Below are 24,583 nucleotides of genomic sequence, written 5' to 3'. Positions count from 1 at the left end.
GTAGAAGGATGTGTAGGCCTAGCTGGTTATCGTAGGTCACACCTACATGTACATTGAGATTGGCTTTCTGTTGTATGTAACTGTGCAGCCTCTTTTTTAAAGTGGAAGTCTACTACTTCCATATTGTATGTTTTGGGGAACTTACATTGTGAAGTAATACTGAACATGTGTCCAACCTCCCTTTCACACAAGGGCATGACGTGTAATGTTCAGCTGAGCACTTTGACTATAAGATGACTACACAAGAGGTAGATGCAGTTAAATTGATGTTGTACGTCATTGATAATGCTTCCAATATGATGGAAATAGGGACGGTGACAATGATGGTGAGAGAAAAAGTAAGGATGATTATGATGGATTTAACTATGTTGGAAATGTACATGTATTACTGAACATAAAGCTCCTGTGTGCTAATGGTGTTTAATGTGCAGATGGAGAGATCTGATGAAAAAAAACTGGGAAACCTCTCCCCAAAAAGCAATTTAATAAAGAATGATTAGGAAGAGTTACTGTAAGCTTTTTTTTGTGCTTTTTTTTGTCACAGTGCTGACAGTGGTTTAAGAGACAGACGACTTCCTGATGTGGTGAAGTTTTTTCAAAATGGCAACGCTGGTACTCCTCTGGACCGTTTGTCTTCTGTATTCAGGCCGAATACAAGGTAAAACTATATATAATATATATCTACAATATTTCTACCTCTTGATAGCTTCTGGAGAAGAGGAGCAGGGCCGCCTGATGGATTTGGAAGTCTGGTTGATGTTGCTCATAGCCCTACTTTACGCTGTTTTGTAACAACTACATATCAGAAGGTTTACAGGAAGAAGGCTTATCGTCTCATTGGCGCTCGTTACTGAAATTATACATTTTTACAGTTTTTCAAAAGCAGACTGGTCATGAAGCTCATATATAAATGACAGTGTAAACTTTCAATTCAAGTGAACATTGAAGTTATGTGTTTTTTTTTTATTTGACAGCAGACAGCAGAAATTATCAGGTTTTTTATACTCAGAGAAACGGGTCAAGAGAAATCAACATCAATCAACAGAAATAAAAAATCACTTAACAAGTGCTCTTAAGTGTTTTAAAACTAAAACAGGGTTTCCACATTCAAATGGATGGTCATGATTAGTAGACTATGCTAATATTATTATTTGAATAGTTATGAGGAAAAGTGAATATTGCTCTATTGAAGAAATTGTCACTGAAAAGTAGTGTTGTAGTACTCGAGATTGGTCTTGGTCTCGAGACCGGTCTTAAGACCACATTGTGATGGTCTCGGTCTCGTCTCGGACTCCACTGCATTTTTACTCAGTCTTGACTCGGTCTCGGACATAGAAGACTCGGAATTTTATTTCAAGACCAGTCGAGACCACCAAGTGCAGTAACATCATTACCTGCCGGTGCATTGTCTGATTTATTAAGTTTGAAAGTTTATTAACCATTAAACGCTGCCACCCAACGCAGGATACAGGAGGAGAGAGCACCATGTGTGGCTGAGGAGGAGAGAATGAGATAATACAATTTGCCTACAGAAATCACAGAGAGTTTTGCAAAAAAGTTCTAAGAACAAGCACCGTTTCCATACAGGCACATGGCGCGTTCAATTCAATGCGGTGCATTAAAGCATTGCGACACAGTTATCGGTTAAATTATAATTTCACTAATGTTAGGCTTAAATTCCACAAGGTAATAACGTTACCGTTAAAGTCTGTAGTGCAGCAGAAGACGTGTTATCAGGTTACTGTTTATACCGTTACTAACAGGCGAGTAAATTGTGGAATTTTAAGTTTCACTTTCGTCTGCACAACGGCTCTGGCAGACTGAGTCCCTTTTTTTTTTTTTCTAATCTGTTTTGCATTTGAAAATGTGTACAACTTTGTTCAAAAGAACCCCACTGGGCTTTAACTCCATTACTTTTCCTAAAATGGTCTTATTTATCTTTAATCTTCACCTAAGTATTTAAGCTTTTTCTGTTGTTGTTCACATTGTGAGTCTCTCTGGAAAAATGGCATCAGCTAAAAATGTAAATGTGCCATTTAACAAGGTAAAATCCCTCAAAGACAAAATACCAAGAAATGATAAACATATACTATCACTCAGAACAGGTCAAAATCTTTTTTCTGCTGGATTGGGTATTGTTTAAATGTACTTCAAAAGTACAAGCATAAGCTTAGGAATCCTTTAAATTTGCTTTATTTTCTCTTTTTAGTTTCAGTGTATATTCTTGCGTGTTTTTTGGCTTATAGATAACATCTGTGGGAATTTTAAGGCCTCTGAAATCTCCCTATTCTATTTTGTTTCTATATATGTCTATTCAGTTTTGATGCAATAATTTATCATGGTGATGAGTGTTTTTTATTTTATCTGTGCTATATGCAAATTTTTTTACCCATGCCACACTGCAGCAAAATATTACTATTGAGCAGGGGCGTTGTTAGGATTTCAGAACATCCGGGGCTCAGCCCAAAGGAAGTCACAGAACCATAGAAGGGGGTATGGGGGCATCCTCCCTTGGGAGAAAATTTGTAAAATTTAATTTTCTTTTCAGTGTAGACTGAGGAACGGCCAGCAGAGCTCTGCCTGAGGAACTCAGGCTGTGCTCTGGCTCATGGGGTTAAAAGATCTGAGATGTAGCTAGGCGCCAGACCTAAACGAACATTAAAAATGATCAATCAAATCAATAAAATCTTGAAATCAATTCTGTAAGAGACAGGTAACCGGTGAAGGGAAGCAAGGATTGGAGTGATGTGGTGTCTACATTTGGCACCTGTTGAAACCTGGTGGCTGCATGCTGTATGAGCTGGAGCAGTGAGAGGGACTTTTGACTGAGGCTGCAGTAGAGGCAGTTGCAGTAGTATAAACTAGATAAAGGCATGGGTGATATTCTCCAGGTCAGCAGAAGATAGAAATGGTTTGATTTGGAAATGTTCCTCAGCTCAAAGAAACAGACATGATCCCTCTTCGCCTGCTGGTCAAAGTAAAGGTTAGAGTCAGAATACACCCCTCAATTCCTGGTCGCGTTAGTGGAGCTAGGGGGACCAAAGACAACAATTTCTGAGTTACTGTCATTGAGTTGTTAAACATTTTAGGCCACCCAGCTCTTAATATCTGTGAGGTATTCATGGAGGGTATTGAGGCAGTTTAGGTTACCAGGTTTGACAGGCAGGTATATCTGAGAATCATCAGCGTAGCAGTAAAAAGAGACATTATGTTTCCGCATAATGTGAATCGGAGCATGTACAAGGAAAATAAGATGAGACCTAAAGTTGAACCCTGGTTGAACCCCGCAGGTAAAATGAGCTGATGATGAGTTACCTATGGTGACACAGAAAGTTTTATTGGTGAGGTAGAAGTTGAACCGGTTCAGTGCTGCTTATCAGGTCAATGTAAGTGTCCAAAAACATTTTTCCTGTCCAAAAAAAATGAAGATGAAAGGTTTCATGCAAAAAGTGCAAAGTGCTGTGCAGTAAATGTTTCAGTTGAGAAATAATTTCCAGGTCACTAATTGAGAGAACCACAAAACCAGGAACTTCTGTCTGTACACGGCTTACATTCTTTAGTGTGAGAAAAGAGCTCGTAGTGACTGAAAATGTGTTGTTCCACAGTAAACTGCTGCAACCACTAACAGAAACCCTGAGTGCAACACAATCTCACTTCCTTATTTTTGCTCAATGTGGTTTTTTTTCATTCTTCTTTTTTTTTTATGGTCATTGTTTCCTTACTTGTGGCAAATAGTGCTATGTTGAATAATCTGATGGGACCTATGGATTTATGTAAGTATACAGCTATACATACTGTTTCCATTATTTTTTAAGTTTATATGCATAGTGATAAAACACATAGATAGGAGAAAATAATTATTTGTGCAGATTGGATAAAAAACTCCAAGGGGTTTATCAGTGACATCTCACCTCAAATAAAGAAACAACATTACTACAAGTACTACTAATAACAATAACAATAACAATAATAATCATATAATGTATCAAATACTACATTGTGAATTTACATATTGTACATGCAGTCTGCAGCACAGTATGAATCAGGGTTAAATTGGAGGAGCCCCACTCCATAGGATTTCCCCTGTCATCTTCTGCATATAGAAATAAATGTATGTTAGGAATAATGAGAAGAACACACAGTGTGGGAGAGCAAGGAGAGAGGATTCAAGGGTTCAAAACTAGCAAAAGTGATCAGATTAGGTTAGATTTCTTTATCAACTGTTAGACAAGTTATTTTTGGTTTGAAAATATAGCAAAATGAAAAATCACAGTAAGCAACAATCAATACATTGATTCACATTCTGTAGCTGTCAAAGAAGTGATGATCCAATTTGTCAGAAATTAAAAAGAGTTTTAACATTAAGTATTGACTAAATAACCATACATGTGACTTGGATCATGTTATCTGTCTATTAATTTTACAGGGTCCAGTGCTGTGAGCCGTGTGTTTGTGCTGAAGGGAGAGGATGTACGTCTGGAGGTCCAGAAACCTGATCTTCTGAAAGGAGACATTCACTTTTTTTCATGGACATTTAAAGGCAAATACACTGTAGTATCATTATCTTCTAAAGCAGAACCAACAGTCCATAAAAGTTACACAGGAAGGGTTGAGGTTTCTACTGAAGATTATTCTTTGGGATTGAAGAATCTACAAGAAGCCGACAGTGGAGTTTATACTGCAGAAATGATTGGGGAGGAAAAGCATACAGTTGCTGAATACAATGTCACAGTTCAAGGTAGGTTCCTTAAGGTTTCAGACTTTGATAGAGAGTAGTACCTGCTGTCCTGTTTCTAAAAGCCTTCAAACCTCTGTCTTCCAGAGCGAGTGTCTCCAGTTAACCTGACAGTGGGCTCTGTCTCCTCCAGCTCAGACTCCTGTAACCTCACTGTCACCTGCAGCGCTCAGGACTCTTCCATCAACAGCACTGTTACATGTGACACCCAAACCTGCTCTCAGGAGGGAGGAGAGAGGTCAGAGGTCACGAGCTCTGATGCCTCCCTCTACGTCTACCTGTCCAGTGGCTCAATCATCTGTAACCGTAGCAACCAGGTCAGCCGGAGCGAGGACATGAAGAAGATTGAACATTTCTGCCCTCGAGTCCCTGGTAAAACAGAAAGACAGATTGACATGCCGACACTGCAGATTTGAGTTTTAGTTTTACAAATATTTCTCAAAGCAGAGATGCAGTGGAGGCAGAAATAATCTACGCAAGTTAGCCAACTGGCAAACTTGAATGGCAAAGAAGGGACTCTGATCAAATATAAATAAAAATATAATTGGCAATGATTTCTGTTTTCATTCACTTATTATGACATGATCTTGGACTATCTTAGCTATGGGCTAGTATGGCTAGTTTAAACTTGGAGGGTCAGCTAGGCTAACGAGCTCACCTAGCTAACTTAGTATGGCTAGATTGCAGTTTCAGTTAGTAGCAGAGCGCTCGGCTTCATGATATTAGCTTCCTCCTCTCTGACCCTTTGCCTTTTTCACTGGGCTTCAGTCTACCACAGTGCTGCAAACTCTTTGCCAAGGAAAGTAGCTATTAGCTGCTCAAAAAGTTTCCAGAAGTTGCCAAATGATTTCACATGCTAATTTGCATACAAATATATTTGCTACACGAATCCTGCTCTCCCTCTGCTCTTAGCGGCAGCAGGAGTTTACACTGTGTATGAGAAAACCTGTGATCAGACCTCTTTGGACTAGACAAGCAGCGCAAATCAGCATCACCTGTGCTGATTTGTCACCAAATGAGTCAACACATTAACATTTTTCTCAATGGTCAGAAAAAGTTGTTATATTTGTTGCTAATCGCTTTTCAGAAATAGTCACCAGGGGTCTATAAAGTTGCTAAATCTAACAACAGTTGCCAAGCTGGCAACAGTGATCTAACACTAACACGAAAAATAGAGGTCTCCAGCCATTTAAGTTTAACTCAACCAATGAGATTATTTCTGCCGCCTGAGAAATGTTTCTAGAACTAAAACTGCAGTTCTACAAGATGTGAAGCTACAGTAACATGCTCTCTATTCTGCTGGGTGACTTGAAGTAGATCTACATTTCCAATCTTGTTTTTGTTTTTATTTACAGCCTCGACCTCAAGCCACTCATGGGCCATTATAATTGTGGTAGCTGTTCTGGTCGTCGTTTGCCTACTTCTAGTCATAGTAGGATGCATTGTCTTACGTCTCCGTCGTCGAAGGTGTCAAACATGTAAGTCCCAGTGTGCATCATTTCAACACAGAATGAAAATTAAAATCTTCCATACTAAGTCTGGAATTTTGCAAGTTTAATCTATGAAGACAGGAAAAATTGAGTAAGAAGCAATTCACCGTGGCTGTATACAGTACCATTTATAGACATTTTGATGAGCTGTGGGCTCATTTTTTGATCAAATTAAAAACCCCACAATAGTTTTATTTGTGCAGGTCTAATGATGCTCTGTAGTGATTTCCATGTAATTTGTGCAAAGTATGTGGGACTTGTTAGATTTAATTAGTTTTACACTTTTTAATAAAAACAGAGTGGTGGACTTCATAATTAGGTATAGGTACCAGTGTATTAAAGTTTTGTCTTGTTTGGGCCAATAACCTCAGAAGATTACAGAGCTGTAGCATGTATTGTTGATTTTTTTTAAATGATTTTTTAAAGTTTTAAAATGTAGACTGCTGCTAATAATTAAAATCTACTAAACCCCATATAGTTAAATGGGAATTCACAGCCTTGACAGAGTGCATGCTTAACCATATGCAGATATGTGACAAACTTAGGTGCGTTATTGTCTAGAGATGGAGTAGCTGTTAAGACACACTACATCTGGAACCAATACTATCCCTATTTCACCTTATGGACAAATTACACCAGGGCCATCTTCTGTAGGCCTACCTTTCTTCTCTTATCCTTCTTACTGTAAAAAAAACTAGTGTTCTCACTTTGTAGAAGAAAAAGGTAAATTAAGGCTGACTAAGGAAAGGCAAATGAAAGCAAAATGTCATTATGGTACATCATGTCAATACATGGTACTGTATTTATTTTTTTCTAGATGAAAGAGAGAACACGGAAAATACAGTGTATGATACTGCTCAGGTAAGACTCAAAGTTTTTTTTTTTAAAGATTTATTTTTGGCATGTTATGCTTTATTGGACAGATATAGTGAGAGAGAGACAGGAAGGTATGGGAGACAGAGTGAGGGGAGGACATGCAGCAAAGGACCGCAGGCCGGATTCGAACCTGGGTCAGGTGTGGGAAGGACTGAGCCTTACGGTACGTGCTCTACTCGATGAGCCACCGGGGCGCCCCGAGACTTAAAGTTTTTTAATATAACTTTCCCACTCACATTGATGAGGATAATTTCAGATGTTCAATAATTTATTGATTACCTGATGAGGATGAAAAACAGATAAAATTAAGAAATCTTTTCAACATTAGAATAAGAATTTGAAATTTGTCTGGGTGACATTGCAGAGACATACAGTATATATCATAGTTCCTTAGGCTAAAGTGCTGCAGTGTATAAAACACATGAGCATACACTATAAGTGAACATTTTCAAATGTTTATGACATTAAATTAAGCTGTTAAGAAGTTGAAGGAAAAGAAAGGTAATGCTTTACAGTGGCTTTAATCTGTGTATTAACCTGTGGAAATATATTATAATAATCCAGTAAAATTTACATTATGTTGTAAGTGCATCAGTATGGTGTAGTGCAGTGATTCTCAACCCTTTTCATATCAAGGGCCCCTAATTTAGTCCACATTGATGAGATTTCTTCTCTCAAACTCAAATCTGAGAATATTTTTACTGTTAGATATGATTTTGTCCATAATTCCATGACTATCTCTATCTATTGTAGGTGGAGAGATATCAAAATAATCATTCTTCTACATTCTCTATTTGTTTTAACTTCTTGGAAATGAAATAATGAAGTTTAACAATTCATCAATTTTCTGGGGTCCCCCTGGAACCCCCTCAAGGACCCCTGGTGGTCCCCGGGCCCCACATTGAGAACCACTGCTGTAGATTATGTATACCATTGATTTTTGTTAAGTACTTAGAGTATCAGTGTATATGCTTTTCCAAATGTTAGTACACATGTTAAAACACTGGAATAAGGCTATTGAAAAGTGAAAATACCAAACAACATTTTTCTAACAATGTTATATGTGTTTTCCTTCAGAATCCCATTAGAGGCCAACCTGTGGATCAGGATCATCCAGCTGACGTTTCAGTCACTTCTGGAACCACCATCTACAGCACAGTAGAGCCTCACACAGCACCCATAGGACCCACTGAGACGACAGGCAGCAACCTGCCGGAGAGCTTGTATGCTAAGATTGAAAGGCCTGCCAGGCCTTGAAAGAATCATCAGATTTTCTATTCCATCTACTGTACTTGCACTGATTTCCTACATGGATTTCCACTATTTACATTTCTATAAATTGCAAATTCCACTTTGTTCTAAATGTGGCTTTGAGAAACGGCACTTTATGCTGGGCTCTGCTTGTATAAAAATGGCTTCAGCTTGCAGAGTTGCAGACAGGGTTATTTTTTATTCAGTGTGTCATATCTGAAGTCAGCTTGTTCAAGTGGTTCTGTACTTTGTATATACTTTGTACATTGTATATTCTTAATTTCACTTATTAAATTTTTTAAAGGAGAATAACAATGTTATTTGGAGTTATAACCCATCTCCTACAGTCTATGTCTATGCCATGTCCCCAGTCATTTCATAATGCATGTTGTATGTAATTATGTTTTTTAACTACTATTTTTTGCCTTGGGTCAAGAGCTCCATTAACATTTTGAGAATGAAATATTTCTCCAACCTGGTGTTTGGCTTGTAGTGCTGAAGCTAAGTTTCTCTTCATGTATAGATAGCAGTTTGGGCCTTTACATGCTCAAGGAGGGCAGACAAGATGCTGCACACTTGACTCAGAGGCTTTTATTTTTTCACTGTCCCTCCTTGATAAACAAGTGACCAATATGAATTTCCATAACAATGTTCTATATACTAGTCTGTAAATGTCTACCGGTTATTCATTTAGCCCATCAGATTGTTTTCCAAAATATTTTAGCATTAAGCTTGTCTTACAATTTGGTAAACTATGGACTTAATGGGAGATTTGTCCCTGTAGAATAGCACCGGTCTCTATTCATGTGGGCTGTTCACTAACTATGGGGTAGAGTGCTGTTCTTTAGCCTGTGGACGTTTATTCTCTTTCCTGTTTAAACCACAGTCAGTCACTTCCTGCATGTACTGCTCACAGATCAAAATCTTGTCTATTACTGTTATATATACATTATATACATATTTTTATTACCATAAGACAAGACAATATAGTAATTTAATGGACACTTTATGCACATTTGCCCCTATAAAGACATGAATGCGTTTTCTGTAAAGAAATATGTATATATGTTTATTCAAATGAGGCACATACATTTTACATTTCCAGCGGCATCAACAGCAGTTTGTTTGGAATAAACAGAAGAAGAACTGAGTAGTTAGCAGGAGCAGTGATAGCCACCATGGCTGAACAGACAAAAGTAAAGAGCACCAACTACAGAAACTCAGACTACATCAACAGAAAATCCAACGAAGAAGACGTCACAGTCCCGCCCACACTGTTTGATTGACAGGTGATCTCTGGGAAGTGCAGTGCAGAGACACCACAGCAATAAGCGCTGAGCAAGAAAGATGGAGACACAATAAAACAAAGATGATTTTCTAGATTACCTCTTTAATCTAAACTAGTAATTTGATTTGATTTTATTAAGGATCCCCATTAGCTGGAGCCATAGCAACCAGCTAGTCTTCCTGGGGTCCACATAAAACACATACAAAAACAATCACAAACAAAAACCATACAATTGCCAATACAAAAATTAAAAACCAGAACTCACACAATAGATAATGAACCAACAAATGACGCAATAATCAGAAATGTGATGAGAAATCACTAATTAAAAATAAAACTAACAAATAAGACACCTGAGAGGCATACAAAACAAAACAAAACCAAACAAAACATACAAACAACACAGCCAGCCAAACAAATTACAGTCTTAGATAAAGTTTGAGTTTCTCTTTAAAAGCCGATTTACTACAAATGCAGCAGAGATATCGAGGCTGTTTTTTTTTCCACAGTGCTGACAGTGCTTAAACCACTGTCAGACAGACAACTTCCTGATGTGGTGTCATATCAGTTTTTTTCAAAATGGCAACGCTGCTACTCCTCTGGACCGTTTGTCTTCTGTATCCAGGCCGAATACAAGGTAAAACTATATATAATATATATCTATATTATTTCTACATCTTGAACTGCTCTTAAGTGTTTTAAAACTAAAACAGGGTTTCCACATTCAAATGGATGGTCATGATTAGTAGACTATGCTACTATTATTATTTGAATAGTTATGAGGAAAAGTGAATATTGCTCTATTGAAGAAATTGTCACTGAAAAGTGATGTTGGGTATCCATTTGAATGTGGAAACCATTTTGGACTATTACACTTGGCTGTACAAATTGTGTGTCAAACTGAGTCAGAGATGATGTGGTGATGCTGAGATAATTCAGTGAACACAAATGAACGTGAAAAAATCAACAACCAACAGGTCCCTTTTTTAAATTTTTTTTTTTTTTCGCTTTTTCGCTTTTTAAAACGTATACAATGCTGTTCAAAGGAACCCTACTGGGCTTTCACTCCATTTCTTTTCCTAAAATGGTCTTATTTATCTTTAATCGACACCTAAGTAACTAAAAATGTAAATGTGCCATGTAACAAGGTAAAATCCCTCAAAGACAAAATACCAAGAAATGATAAACATATACTATCACTCAGAACAGGTCAAGATCTTTTTTCTGCTGGATTGGGTATTGTTTAAATGTACTTCAAAAGTACAAGCATAAGCTTAGGAATCTTTTAAATTTGCTTTATTTTCTCCTTTTAGTTTCAGTGTATATTCTTGCGTGCTTTTTGGCTTATAGATAACATCTGTGGGGATTTTAAGGCCTCTGAAAATCTCCCTATTCTATTTTGTTTCTATATATGTCTATTCAGTTTTGATGCAATAATTTATCATGGTGATGAGTGTTTTTTATTTTATCTGTGCTATATGCAGATTTGTTTTACCCATGCCACACTGCAGCAGAAATATTACTGTTGAGCTTGTTCAGATTTTTGTCTAAAATCGGTACAAACTTATTTGGGATGTGGGTGGTTTAAAGGCGTATCAGAATGTTGGTGTTAAGAGTCACGCAGCATGTTGTGCAATTTGGTTTCTAGAAAAAGAATCAGGCAAAATTAGTACAAACACGTGACTTACGCACACTTGAACTCTGCAATATGTCAGCTGGGCTGGACAGGAGGACAACTTAGGGGAAGAACATGGCTTCTTCAAACCAAGACCTACCAGGAATATACAGGGATAAATCATAACATAGAGAGCAATGAGGGGATAGAGGAACTTTCAGTCCTCCACTTCCCTCTGGCCTGGAGCGAGGGAGGGGGGAGGGGGGGTGGGGGTCTCCTTTTCTTTTCAGTGTAGACTGAGGAACGGCCAGCAGAGCTCTGCCTGAGGAACTCAGGCTGTGCTCTGGCTCATATGGGGTTAAAAGATCTGAGATGTAGCTAGGTGCCAGGCCTAAACGAACTTTAAAAATGATCAATAAAATCTTGAAATCAATTCTGTAAGAGACAGGTAACCGGTAAAGGGAAGCGAGGACTGGAGTGATGTGGTGTCTACATTTGGCACCTGTTGAAACCTGGTGGCTGCATGCTGTATGAGCTGGAGCAGTGAGAGGGACTTTTGACTGAGGCTGCAGTAGAGGCAGTTGCAGTAGTATAAACTAGATAAAGGCATGGGTGACATTCTCCAGGTCAGCAGAAGATAGAAATGGCTTGATTTTGGAAATGTTCCTCAGCTCAAAGAAACAGACATGGTCCCTCTTCACCTGCTTGTCAAAGTAAAGGTTAGAGTCAGAATACATTCTTAAATTTCTGGTTGCTTGCTTCACCTTTGAAAATAGGCTACCCAGTTTGTTTTGAATTAAGTTAATGGAGCTAGGGGGAACAAAAGAGAACAAGTTATTGTCGCTGAGTTGTAAAACATTTTGAGTCACTCAGCTCTTAATATCTGTGATGTATTCATGGAAGGTATTGAGGCAGTTTGGGTTGCCAGGTTTGACAGGCAGGTATATCTGAGCATCATCAGCGTAGCAGTAAAAAGAGACATTATGTTTCCGCATAATGTGAATCGGAGCATGTACAAGAAAAATAAGATGGGACCTAAAATTGAACCTTGGGGAACCCTGCAGGTAAAATGAGCTGAGGGTGATGATAATGATGAGTTACCTATGGTGACAGAGAAAGTTTTATTGGTGAGGTAGAAGTTGAACCAGTTCAGTGCTGCTTATCAGTTCAATGTAAGTGTCCAAAAATGTTTTTCCTGTCCAAAAAAAATGAAGATGAAAGGTTTCATGCAAAAAGTGCAAAGTGCTGTGCAGTAAATGTTTCAGTTGAGAGATAATTTCCAGGTCACTAACTGAGAGAACCACAAAACCAGGAACTTCTGTCTGTACACGGCTTATATTCTTTAGTGTGAGAAAAGAGCTCGTACTGACTGTAAATGTGTTGTTCCACAGTAAACTGCTGCAACCACTAACGGAAACCCTGACTGCAACACAATCTGACTTCCTTATTTTTGCTCAATGTGTTTCTTTCTTTTCTTTATGGTCATTATTTCCTTATTTGTAGCAAATAGTGCTATTGTAATGACCTATGGATTTTTGTAAGCATACAGCTATTACATACTGTTGATCTGTTGATCTGTTGATTATTTTTTAAGTTTATATACACAGTGATAAAACACATATGTGACAAAATACAGTGATAAAACGATGGCTGAAAAAAAAGAATAAAATAATATAATGAATTTACTGTACATGCAGGCAGTACAATATGTATCAGGGTTAAATTGTAGTTTAAAGGTGGGGAGCCCCACTCCGTAGGATTTCCCCTGTCATCTTCTGCATACAGAAATAAATGTATGTTAGGAATAATTAGAAGAACACACAGTGTGGGAGAACAAGGAAAGAGGACTTGAGGGTCATCAGATCAGATTAGGTTCGTTTTCTTTATCAACTGTTAGACAAGTTAGTCTATACTTGCCAGCCTATAGAGCCCTATTGTGAACCCGGAAATGTTGAGTACCCCAAAGTTTTATGTTAGAAATGTACAGTATGGGTCCCCAGCATTTAGAAACTGCCGGATGCTAACTTGCATATGTTGGGCAATTTGCATAATTAGCATAATTAGCATGAATTACCACAATCACCTATATGGACAATATTTCAGCAACTGCTTGGCCGATTTGGACAATATTGGAGTGGTTTGGGGGGTTATTGTGGATGCTGAATCCATTTCTGACATTTTCAGAATTTAAAATGGCCGTTTAAACCAGAAGTGGCCATATTTCAACTTCCGGTGGGCCGATTTTGATGAAATTGGAGTCGATTTTGAGGCTATTTATATGCTTAATACATTGGACCTGCATTTCAGAATCAAGAGAGCTCAATGTCATTGGTGTGAATGTTGAGACGTAATATTTCTTCAAATTTCTTCAGTTCTGCTCGTGTTTTTTTGCTGTGCAACATTGTGTCATTGACCTGTGTCATTGCCGCTGTGGTTACTGCTGCGGGCGGAATATTTATTTTATTTATTTATTTAAAATTTATTTGGCAGGGACAGTACACATCAATCAACATTTTAGTTCACACTTCAATGTAAATGTGTCAGAGTTAGCCAAGAGGCTAATTTACATCTGTAGTCCCTGGGCAGGTCAACAACATAACAATTATAATAAAGTTAAAAAAGAAAAAAGCAGTACATTATGTTAGGAAACATTAACAGTGTAGCAGCATTAAAAAGAAGCAGTCAAAGCAATGTCCACACTTGAATAAATGGAGGTGGTACACACAGGAGCTGGAGATTAATTTTGAGTACAGCTCTGGTGTTCTTTGAGCCAGTTTTTGAGAGATTTTTTGAACAGTCCAAGGGTAGTACAGGTCCTTACATGTGTGGGCAGAGTGTTCCAGTGCTGCGTGGCTCGGACAGAGAAGGCTGAACATGCAAAAGTACTCCTTCTAAATGGAACAACGCAGTCCCCTCTGGATGTGGACCTTGTGGGTCTGTCATTGTCCTTTCTGGCCACAAACTGACTTATTGGTGGGGGGGCAAGACCATGAAGGATTTTAAAAACAAGGCAGGCGTCATTATACAGTCTAAGACTGTCCAGGGTGGGTAGATTATACTTTTGAATGATGTGACAGTGGTGATATCCGCGAGGCTTCTTGTCCATGATCTTTAGTGCTTGTTTATAGAGGGACTCAAGTTGATGTAAGGTGGTTGATCCTGCTTGCGACCAGCTTGTGATACAGTATGACAGATGGGAGAAAATCATTGTGTGCATATATAGCAGGGCTGCTTCAGTTGACAGGTATGGACGAATGAATCTGAAATTGGCAAGACCAAACTTCACGGTATGGATAACCTTCTTTATATGTTTTTTTGAATGTTAAATTTGAATCCAAAATGATGCTGAGGTATTTGAATTCTGATACCACCTCAAGTTTTTCACCGTTAAACAACACATCCGGCTGATGGACCTCTGTAGTTGTTTTGGAGAAAAACATGCAAACGGTCTTATTGACATTCAGGTGCAGGCATGATTGGTTCAGCCAGTTTGATACATTGGCCAGTGCTTCAGATAGTTTGTATACAGCCTGTTGTCGATTTGTTGCATGAGTGTAGAGAACGGTATCATCAGCATACATTTGGAGACTGACAGATGGGCATGCGGATGGGAGGTTATTTATATATATGCTGAAAAGGAGCAGGCCCAGTATGGATCCTTGGGGAACACCAGTATCCACTGTGATTCACTGTATCAAAGGCCATCCTTAGGTCTAGAAAGACAGCACCAACACCCCTGACACCCCCTTTGTCCATTATAGATTTTATGCACTCTAGAAGATAGCAGTTAGCTGTATCCGTGGAATGATTGGACCTAAACCCAAATTGCATAGGATGCAAAGGGTTATGGCCCTGACTCAGACGTGCTGTCAGCTGCTCTGTCACCCATTTCTCTGCCGCCCTGGATAAGACTGGTAGGATGCTAATAGGCCTGAAATTGCCAACATCTGTTGGGTCTCCAGATTTGAATACAGGAGTAACTTCCAGCAAACTTCCAGGCATCAGGAAAGATGCCCTGCTTGATGGACAGGTTTATCAGATGAGCATATGCTGATTAAACAGCATGATTATTGCACAGGTGTGCCTTGGGCTGGTCACAATAAAAGGCCACTCTAAAATGTGCAGTTTTATCTTGAAAAAAGACATTTATTAGGCACTGAACTATGGATCTCACATGACTAGGGCTACAGATACGCATTTTTTGAAAACCAGTCAGTATCTGGTGTGACCACCATTTGCCTCATGCAGTGCGACACATCTCCTTCACGTTGATCAGGTTGTTGATTGTGGCCTGTGGAGTGTTGGTCCACTCCTCTTCAATGGCTGTGCCAAGTTGCTGGATATCGGCAGGAAGTGGAACACGCTGTCGTACACGCCGATCCAGAGCATCCCAAACATGCTCAATGGGTGACATGTCTGGTGAGTATGCAGGCCATGCAAGAACTGGGATGTTTTCAGCTTCCAGGAATTGTGTACAGATCCTTGCAACATGGGGCCGTGCGTTATCATGCTGCAACGTGAGGTGATGGCGGTGGATGAATGGAATGACAACGGGCCTCAGGATCTCGTCACGGTATCTCTGTGCATTCAAATTGCCATCAATAAAATGCACCTGTGTTCGTTGTCCGTAGCTTATGCCTGCCCATACCATAACCCCACCGCCACCATGGGGCACTCTGTTCACAACGCTGACATCAGCAAACCGCTCACCCACATGACGCCATACACGCTGTCTGCCATCTGCCCGGTACAGTGAAAACTGGGATTCATCTGTGAAGAGAACACTTCTCCAAAGTGCCAGACGCCATCGAAGGTGAGCGTTTGCCCACTCAAGTCGGTTACGACGACGAACTGCAGTCAGGTCAAGACCCTGGTGAGGACGACGAGCACGCAGATGAGCTTTCCCGAGACGGTTTCTGACAGTTTGTGCAGAAATTCTTTGGTTTTTAAAACCAACTGTTGCATCAGCTGTCCGGGTGGCTGGTCTCAGACGATCTCGCAGGTGAAGAAGCCGGATGTGGTGGAGGTCCTGGGCTGGCGTGGTCTGCGGTTGTGAGGCCGGTTGGATGTACTGCCAAATTCTCGTAAACGACATTGGAGGCGGCTCATGGTAGTGAAATGAACATTCAATTCACGGGCAACAGCTCTGGTGGACATTCCTGCAGTCAGCATGCCAATTGCACGCTCCCTCAAAACTTGTGACATCTGTGGCATTGTGTTGTGTGATAAAACTGCACATTTTAGAGTGGCCTTTTATTGTGGCCAGCTCAAGGCACACCTGTGCAATAATCATGCTGTTTAATCAGCATCTTGATATGCCACACCTGTCAGGTGGATGGATTATCTTGGCAAAGGAGAAGTGCTCACTAACACAGATTTAAACAAAAGGCTTATTTCTCTCAAATTTTGTTCACAAATTTGTGTGCATAGAAAAAGTCTTAGATCTTTTATTTCAACTCATGAAAAATGGGAGCAAAAACAAAAGTGTTGCGTTTATCTTTTTGTTCAGTATAAAAAGCTATGTTCCGTCCGTCTTTCCATCCGGCCGTTATTCCGCCCGCAGCAGTAACCACAGCGGCAATGACACAGGTCAATGACACAATGTTGCACAGCAAAAAAACGCGAGCAGAACTGAAGAAATTTGAAGAAATATTATGTCTCAACATTCACACCAATGACATTGAGCTCTCTTGATTCTGAAATGCAGGTCCAATGTATTAAGCATATAAATAGCCTCAAAATCGACAGCAAATCGGCCCACCGGAAGTTGAAATATGGCCACTTCTGGTTTAAACGGCCATTTTAAATTTTGAAAATGTCAGAAATGGATTCAGCATCCTCAATAACCCCCAAAACCACTCCAATATTGTCCAAATCGGCCAAGCAGTTGCTGAAATATTGTCCATATAGGTGATTATGGTAATTAATGCTAATTATGCTAATTATGCAAATTGCTCAACATATGCAAATTAGCATCCGGCAGTTTCTAAATGCTGGGGACCCATACTGTACATTTCTAACATAAAACTTTGGGGTACTCAACATTTCCGGGTTCACATTGCTGGCAAGTAGACTAAGTTCTTTTGGGTGTGAAAATAAAGCAAAATGAAAAATCACAGTAAGCAACAATCAACACATTGATTCACATTCTATAGCTGTCAAAGAAGTGATGATCAGAAATAACAATTTGTCAGAAATAAAAACTAAATAACCATACATGTGATTTTGATCATGTTATCTGTCTATTAATTTTACAGGGTCCAGTGCTGTGAGCCGTGTGTTTGTGCTGAAGGGAGAGGATGTACGTCTGGAGGTCCAGAAACCTGAACTTCTGAGAGGAGACATTCTTTTGTTTTCATGGACATTCAAAAGTGAAGACACTGTAGTAGGATTACCTTATAATGCAGAACCAAGAGTCAACAAAAATTACACAGGAAGGGTTGAGCTTCCTATTAAAAATTATTCTTTGGGATTGAAGAACCTACAAGAAGCCGACAGTGGAGTTTATACTGCACAAGTGATTGGGGATAAAAACCACAGAGTTGCTGAATACAATGTCACAGTTCAAGGTAGGTTCCTTAAGGTTTCAGACTTTGATAGAGAGTAGTACCTGCTGTCCTGTTTCTAAAAGCCTTCAAACCTCTGTCTTCCAGAGCGAGTGTCTCCAGTTAACCTGACAGTGGGCTCTGTCTCCTCCAGCTCAGACTCCTGTAACCTCACTGTCACCTGCAGCGCTCAGGACTCTTCCATCAGCAGCACTGTTACATGTGACACCCAAACCTGCTCTCAGGAGGGAGGAGAGAGGTCAGAGGGCATCACCTCTGACGCCTCCCTCAGTGTCTACCTGTCCAGTACCTCAATCATCTGTAACCGTAGCAACCAGGTCAGCCGGAGCGAGGACATGAAGAAGATTGAACATTTCTGCCCTCGAGTCCCTGGTAAAACAGAAAGACAGATTGACATGCTGACACTGCAGATTTGAGTTTTAGTTTTACAAATATTTCTCAAAGCAGAGATGCAGTGGAGGCAGAAATAATCTACGCAAGTTAGCCAACTGGCAAACCTGAATGGCAAAGAAGGGATAAAAATATAATTGGCAATGATTTCTGTTTTCATTCACTTATTATGACATGATCTTGGACTATCTTAGCTATGGGCTATATGGCTAGTTTAAACTTGGAGGGTCAGCTAGGCTAACTAGCTCACCTAGCTAACTTAGTATGGCTAGGTTGCAGTTTCTCAGTTAGTAGCAAAGTGCTCGGCTTCATGATATTAGCTTCCTCCTCTCTGACCCTTTGCCTTTTTCACTGGGCTTCAGTCTACCACAGTGCTGCAAACTCTTTGCCAAGGAAAGTAGCTATTAGCTGCTCAAAAAGTTTCCAGAAGTTGCCAAATGATTTCACATGCTAATTTGCATACAAATATATTTGCTACACCAATCCTGCTCTCCCTCTGCTCTTAGCGGCAGCAGGAGTTTACACTGTGTATGAGAAAACCTGTGATCAGACCTCTTTGGACTAGACAAGCAGCGCAAATCAGCATCACCTGTGCTGATTTGTCACCAAATGAGTCAACACATTAACATTTTTCTCAATGGTCAGAAAAAGTTGTTATATTTGTTGCTAATCGCTTTTCAGAAATAGTCACCAGGGGTCTAGAAAGTTGCTAAATGTAGCAACAGTTGCCAAGCTGGCAACAGTGATCTAACACTACTTGGCTGGAAAAATAGTAGTCTCCGGCCATTTAAGTTTAACTCAACCAATGAGATTATTTCTGCCGCCTGAGAAATGTTTCTAGAACTAAAACTGCAGTTCTACAAGATGTGAAGCTACAGTAACATGCTCTCTATTCTGCTGGGTGACTTGAAGTAGATCTACATTTCCAATCTTGTTTTTGTTTTTATTTACAGCCTCGACCTCAAGCCACTCATGGGCCATTATAATTGTGGTAGCTGTTCTGGTCGTCGTTTGCCTACTTCTAGTCATAGTAGGATGTATTGTCTTACGTCTCCGTCGTCGAAGGTGTCAAACATGTAAGTCCCAATGTGCATCATTTCAACACAGAATGAAAATTAAAATCTTCCATACTAAGTCTGGAATTTTGCAAGTTTAATCTATGAAGACAGGAAAAATGGAGTAAGAAGCAATTCACCGTGGCTGTATACAGTACCATTTATAGACATTTTGATGAGCTGTGGGCTCATTTTTTGATCAAATGAAAAATCCCACAATAGTTTTATTTGTGCAGGTCTAATGATGCTCTGTAGTGATTTCCATGTAATTTGTGCAAAGTATGTGGGACTTGTTAGATTTAATTAGTTTTACAGTTTTTAATAAAAACAGAGTGGTGGACTTCATAATTAGGTATAGGTACCAGTGTGTGAAAGTTTTGTCTTATTTGGGCCAATAACCTCAGAAGATTACAGAGCTGTAGCATGTATTGTTGATTTTTTTTAATGATTTTTTAAAGTTTTAAAATGTAGACTGCTGCTAATAATTAAAATCTACTAAACCCCATATAGTTAAATGGGAATTCACAGCCTTGACAGAGTGCATGCTTAACCATATGCAGATATGTGACAAACTTAGGTGTGTTATTTTCTAGAGATGGAGTAGCTGTTAAGACACACTACATCTGGAACCAATACTATCCCTATTTCACCTTATGGACAAATTATACCAGGGCCATCTTCTGTAGGCCTACCTTTCTTCTCTTATCCTTCTTACTGTAAAAAAGAATAGTGTTCTCACTTTGTAGAAGAAAAAGGTAAATTAAGGCTGACTAAGGAAAGGCAAATTAAAGCAAAATGTCATTATGGTACATCATGTCAATACATGGTACTGTATTTATTTTTTTCTAGATGAAGGAAAGGACACAGAAAACACAGTGTATGCTACTGCTCAGGTAAGACTCAAAGATTTTTAATATAACTTTCCCACTCACATAGATGAGGATAATGTCAGATGTTCAATAATTTACCAATTACCTGATTACAAGGAATAGATAAAATTAAGAAATATTTTCAACATTAGAATAAGAATTAGAAGTTTGTCTGGGTGACATTGCAGAGACATACAGTCTATATCATAGTTCCTTAGGCTAAAGTGCTGCAGTGTATAAAACACATGAGCATACACTATAAGTGAACATTTTCAAATGTTTATGGCATTAAATTAAGCAGTCAAGAAGTTGAAGGAAAAGAAAGGTAATGCTTTACAGTGGCTGTAATCTGCGTATTAACCTGTGGAAATATATTATAATAATCAAATAAAATTTACATTATGTTGTAAGTGCATCAGTATGGTGTAGTGCAGTGATTCTCAACCCTTTTCATATCAAGGGCCCCAAATTGAGTCCACATTGATGAGATTTTTTCTCTCAAACTCAAATCTGAGAATATTTTTATTGTTAGATATGATTTTGTCCATAATTCCATGACTATCTCTATCTATTGTAGGTGGAGAGATATCAAAATAATTCTTCTACATTCTCTATTTGTTTTAACTTCTTGGAAATGAAATAATAGTGAAGTTTAACAATTCATCAATTTTCTGGGGACCCCCTGGAACCCCCTCAAGGACCCCTGGTGGTCCCCGGGCCCCACATTGAGAACCACTGCTGTAGATTATGTATACCATTGATTTTTGTTACGTACCTAGAGTATCAGTGTATACGCTTTTCCAAATGTTAGTACACATGTTAAAACACTGGAATAAGGCTATTGAAAAGTGAAAATACCAAACATTATTTTCCTGACACTGTTATATGTGTTTTCCTTCAGCATCCCAAAAAAGACCAACTTGTGAATCAGGATCACACAGCTGACACTGAAACCACCACCTACAGCTTTGTAGGGCATCACACAGCACCCATGGGACCCACTGAGACTAAAGCCAACAACCAGCCGGAGAGCTTGTATGCTACAGTTGCCAAGCCTGCCAGGCCTTGAAAGAGTCTTCAGATTTTCTATTCCATGTACTGTACTTGCACTCATTTCCTACGTGGATTTCCAGTATTCACATTTCTATAAATTGCAAATTCCACTTTGTTCTAAATGTGGCTTTGAGAAACGGCACTTTATGCTGGGCTCTGCTTGCATAAAAATGGCTTCAGCTTGCAGAGTTGCAGACAGGGTTATTTTTTATTCTGCGTGTCATATCTGAAGTCAGGTTGTTCAAGTGGTTCTGTACTTTGTACATCGTATATTCGTCATTTCACTTCAGCCAAATCTGTAAGTATCTTTTTGAGATACCTTGCTAACAGACATTGTGATTCTCCTTTGTAACCCTCTCAATCTCAAAGTTTTTAAAGGAGAATAGCAGTGTCATTTGGAGTAATAACCCATTTCCTACTGTCTATGTCTACGTCATGTCCCCAGTCATTTCATAATGCATATTGTATGCAATCAGATTTTTTAACATTTAGTCGTTTTTTGTTGTTTTCAAATACAAACAAAACTTAACGTAAAGTTAATATGGTGTCAAACCCAGCTTGAAATTGACTGCTGTCCCGACTAACACAGATGCTCTAAATAAGAAGACATGGATGTGAAAAATAAGGTTAATAAGGCAACATGTTTTTGAGGGATTTTTTCCTGGTGGAGACTGCCATCTCTTCCTGTGGGAGTCAGTGACATAATGCAGCACTGATATGAAACACTTAGCACAATGAAATAAGGATAAAACAGAAACCAAATTAAAGCCCCTATGTGTAGAATTTGTATCTGATTATATCATCCTCCAATTAATTTTGATACCATAAAAGTATAATAGAACAATGAGACCATGGCGGAGAAAATTGGGTGAGTCTATGTGTTGCTTTCAGTTTGTTCATTATCTGTATCTGCGGGTACGAATTGGCGCAAAGTGCCGTACTGACTCACGGCAGAAAGTCAAACCAAACCAGGAAGAAAACAGACGCAGTTTGAATGCAGACTCGTTGCTTAGATTGAACAACGTGAAGCTAATCAATATGGCAGATAGTGGTAACATGGAAGACAGGAGCTCCCGGTAGCCCCGCGGATCGATCGGCTTTAAGTTCTCGTTGTTCTACCGTATTTAGTGACCCATCAGATTCTGTGACCTGCAGTGTTGGTTAGGTTGGTTAGGTTTAGGCATGAGGAGTGACATGGTTGGGGTTAGGGTAAGAATATCAGGGCAGGTCACAGAATCTGATGGGTCACCAAATTCGGTGCAACACCGGCTGCTGACAGAGAGTGGGGGTACAGAAGGGAAAGAAACCATAGCGACTTTCATTAGTGAGCAGACCATGGCGTTCCTCCTGTCCGGTGTGTGTGTGGGTTGTAATCACGTCATTTAGTCCGCATTTGGCGTCTTGTGCCGTCATCCTGTGTCGGTCCATGTCTCCTGCCTTCTGCCAGCTTGATCGGCCGTATTCGGCACATTTAATACAACTCTATACTCTGTTTGCGTTACTTGAATTGTGTTTAGTCTAGTTCGTTAGCGGTAGCATTTTCTAATAGCTGCAGCTCGTAGCATCAGAATAGTAAATGTCCGATAGGCGAGTTGTGTGTTTGTACTGTTGTTACTGCTATACAATCAGCATTCATTGGTTTGCGCCTATGAATTTGCGTGTTTGCATGTCCATACAGATGTGTATTTTTCTGTATATATTTGTGCATATGTGTGTATGTACACTGTACGTGTGTATGTGGACATGTATGTGCATATATGCAGTTTATGTGTGTGTATATATGGGTACTGTATGTGCAGTACGTGTATTTATGTGTGTGTGTACATATATACATATATATTTGTGTATGGGTATGTATGCATGAATATGTTTATATGCGCTTGAGTATTTATGTATATATGCATGTATGTATGCATATCTGTGTGTATGTATGTATGTACGTGTATATACATGTATATACTTTTGTATATGTGCATGCAGAATGTAAAGGAGAGGGAACTTAAATAAAAAAAAAACACCAGTGTTACCCTTTAACATTTCACTTTTGGGATGGTCATAAATTCTTAAAAAGGTTTTGCCATTGTAATTTACAATCTAGATCTGTTTTACTGTAGTGTTTACAAAAACCTCCAGATGTACAACACATGGAGTCATATAAAGGTCATGTTAAGCTGTTGCATACTGCTTTTTCTTTGGCTCCAATCATTTTGAGAATGAAATATATCTCCAACCTGCTGTTTGGCTACGTTTCTCTTCATGTATAGATAGCAGTCTTTACATGCTCAACGAGGCCAGACAAGATGCTGCTCACTCAGAGGCTTTTATTTTTTCACTGTTCCTCCTTGATAAACAAGTGACCACTATAAATTTCCATAACAATGTTCTATATACTAGTCTGTAAATGTCTACCAGTTATTCATTTAGCCCATCAGATTGTTTTCCAAAATATTTTATAGCATTAATCTTGTCTTACAATATGGTAAACTATGGACTTAATGGGAGATTTGTCCCTGTAGAATAGCACCGGTCTCTATTCATGTGGGCTGTTCACTAACTATGGGGTAGAGTGCTGTTCTTTAGCTTGTGGGCGTTTATTCTCTTTCCTGTTTAAACCACAGTCAGTCACTTCCTGCATGTACTGCACACAGATCAAAATCTTGTCTATTTATACATATAGATATTTTTATTAGCAGAAGACAAGACAATATAGTAATTTAATGGACACTTTATGCACATTTGCCCCTATAAAGACCTGAATGAGTTTTCTGTAAAGAAATATGTATATATGTTTATTCAAATGAGGCACATAGCATAAGAATGATTTGCTAATCATGCAGTGCAATTCAGAGAAGAAAACATAATATAAAGACTACTACAACAAATGCTACTACCACTAATAATAATGCTAATATAAAGAAACAGAAAACAAATTATAATGATAATAGCTCTGTTGTGTAGTACTTTTCTTAACAATTACAAAGTGGGCAATTAAAAAAGGACAGAACACATTAACAAAGGATCAGTTCTAATGAAGCGACTTGCACTGCTGTCTCCATTAACCATAGCTCACTAAGACCTGATCAGCAAAATGAACAAAAACAAAAACAAAAAATATATAGTGAGCAAAATGCAATTTTATATAAATTTCACGTGTCCAGCATCAGCAACAGCAACAGCAGTTTGTTTGGAATAAACAAGAACTGGGTAGTTAACATGAGCAGAGATAGCCACCAAAAAGAAAAGGGCGCCACCTGCAGAAACTCAAACTGCATCAACAGAAAATCCAACACAGTCCCGCCCACACTGTTTGATTGACAGGTGATCTCTGGGAAGTGCAGTGCAGAGACACCACAGCAATGAGCGCTTAACAAAGATGGAGACAAAAAAAAAAAAAG

General features: G+C 39.0%; 2 protein-coding genes across 5 annotated transcripts; both read left to right on the top strand.

Moving 5' to 3' along the window:
• Positions 1-74: 74 nt before the first annotated feature.
• LOC139641507 (SLAM family member 9-like) lies at positions 75-24,583 on the top strand. Of its 4 annotated transcripts, none has more exons than XM_071515929.1 (8): positions 75-326; positions 545-658; positions 4,427-4,738; positions 4,823-5,107; positions 6,091-6,213; positions 7,149-7,264; positions 8,179-9,641; positions 24,507-24,583. In XM_071515929.1, the coding sequence occupies exons 2-7, from the start codon at positions 601-603 to the stop codon at positions 8,356-8,358; spliced, it is 1,074 nt and encodes a 357-aa protein (XP_071372030.1). In that variant the 5' UTR covers positions 75-326; positions 545-600; the 3' UTR covers positions 8,359-9,641; positions 24,507-24,583. The 4 variants fall into 4 exon arrangements, with proteins under 4 accessions (XP_071372030.1, XP_071372028.1, XP_071372029.1 ...); XM_071515927.1 differs by having other exon boundaries at positions 76-338; XM_071515930.1 differs by lacking the exon at positions 7,149-7,264 and adding an exon at positions 7,043-7,086 and having other exon boundaries at positions 88-338.
• On the top strand, positions 10,219-23,379 carry LOC139641508 (SLAM family member 9-like). The gene is made up of 5 exons (XM_071515932.1): positions 10,219-10,277; positions 17,513-17,824; positions 17,909-18,193; positions 19,165-19,287; positions 21,037-23,379. Exons 1-5 carry the CDS (start codon positions 10,220-10,222, stop codon positions 21,078-21,080), a joined length of 822 nt encoding a protein of 273 aa, XP_071372033.1. The 5' UTR covers position 10,219; the 3' UTR covers positions 21,081-23,379.

The sequence above is a fragment of the Centroberyx affinis genome, unplaced genomic scaffold (assembly GCF_046629955.1).
Source record: "Centroberyx affinis isolate AG114_WGS23_722 - 3 ecotype Tasmania unplaced genomic scaffold, CSIRO-AGI_Caff_v1 ptg000380l_1, whole genome shotgun sequence".
Taxonomy (NCBI): domain Eukaryota; kingdom Metazoa; phylum Chordata; class Actinopteri; order Beryciformes; family Berycidae; genus Centroberyx; species Centroberyx affinis.
This window is presented reverse-complemented; position numbering and strand designations above follow the sequence as displayed.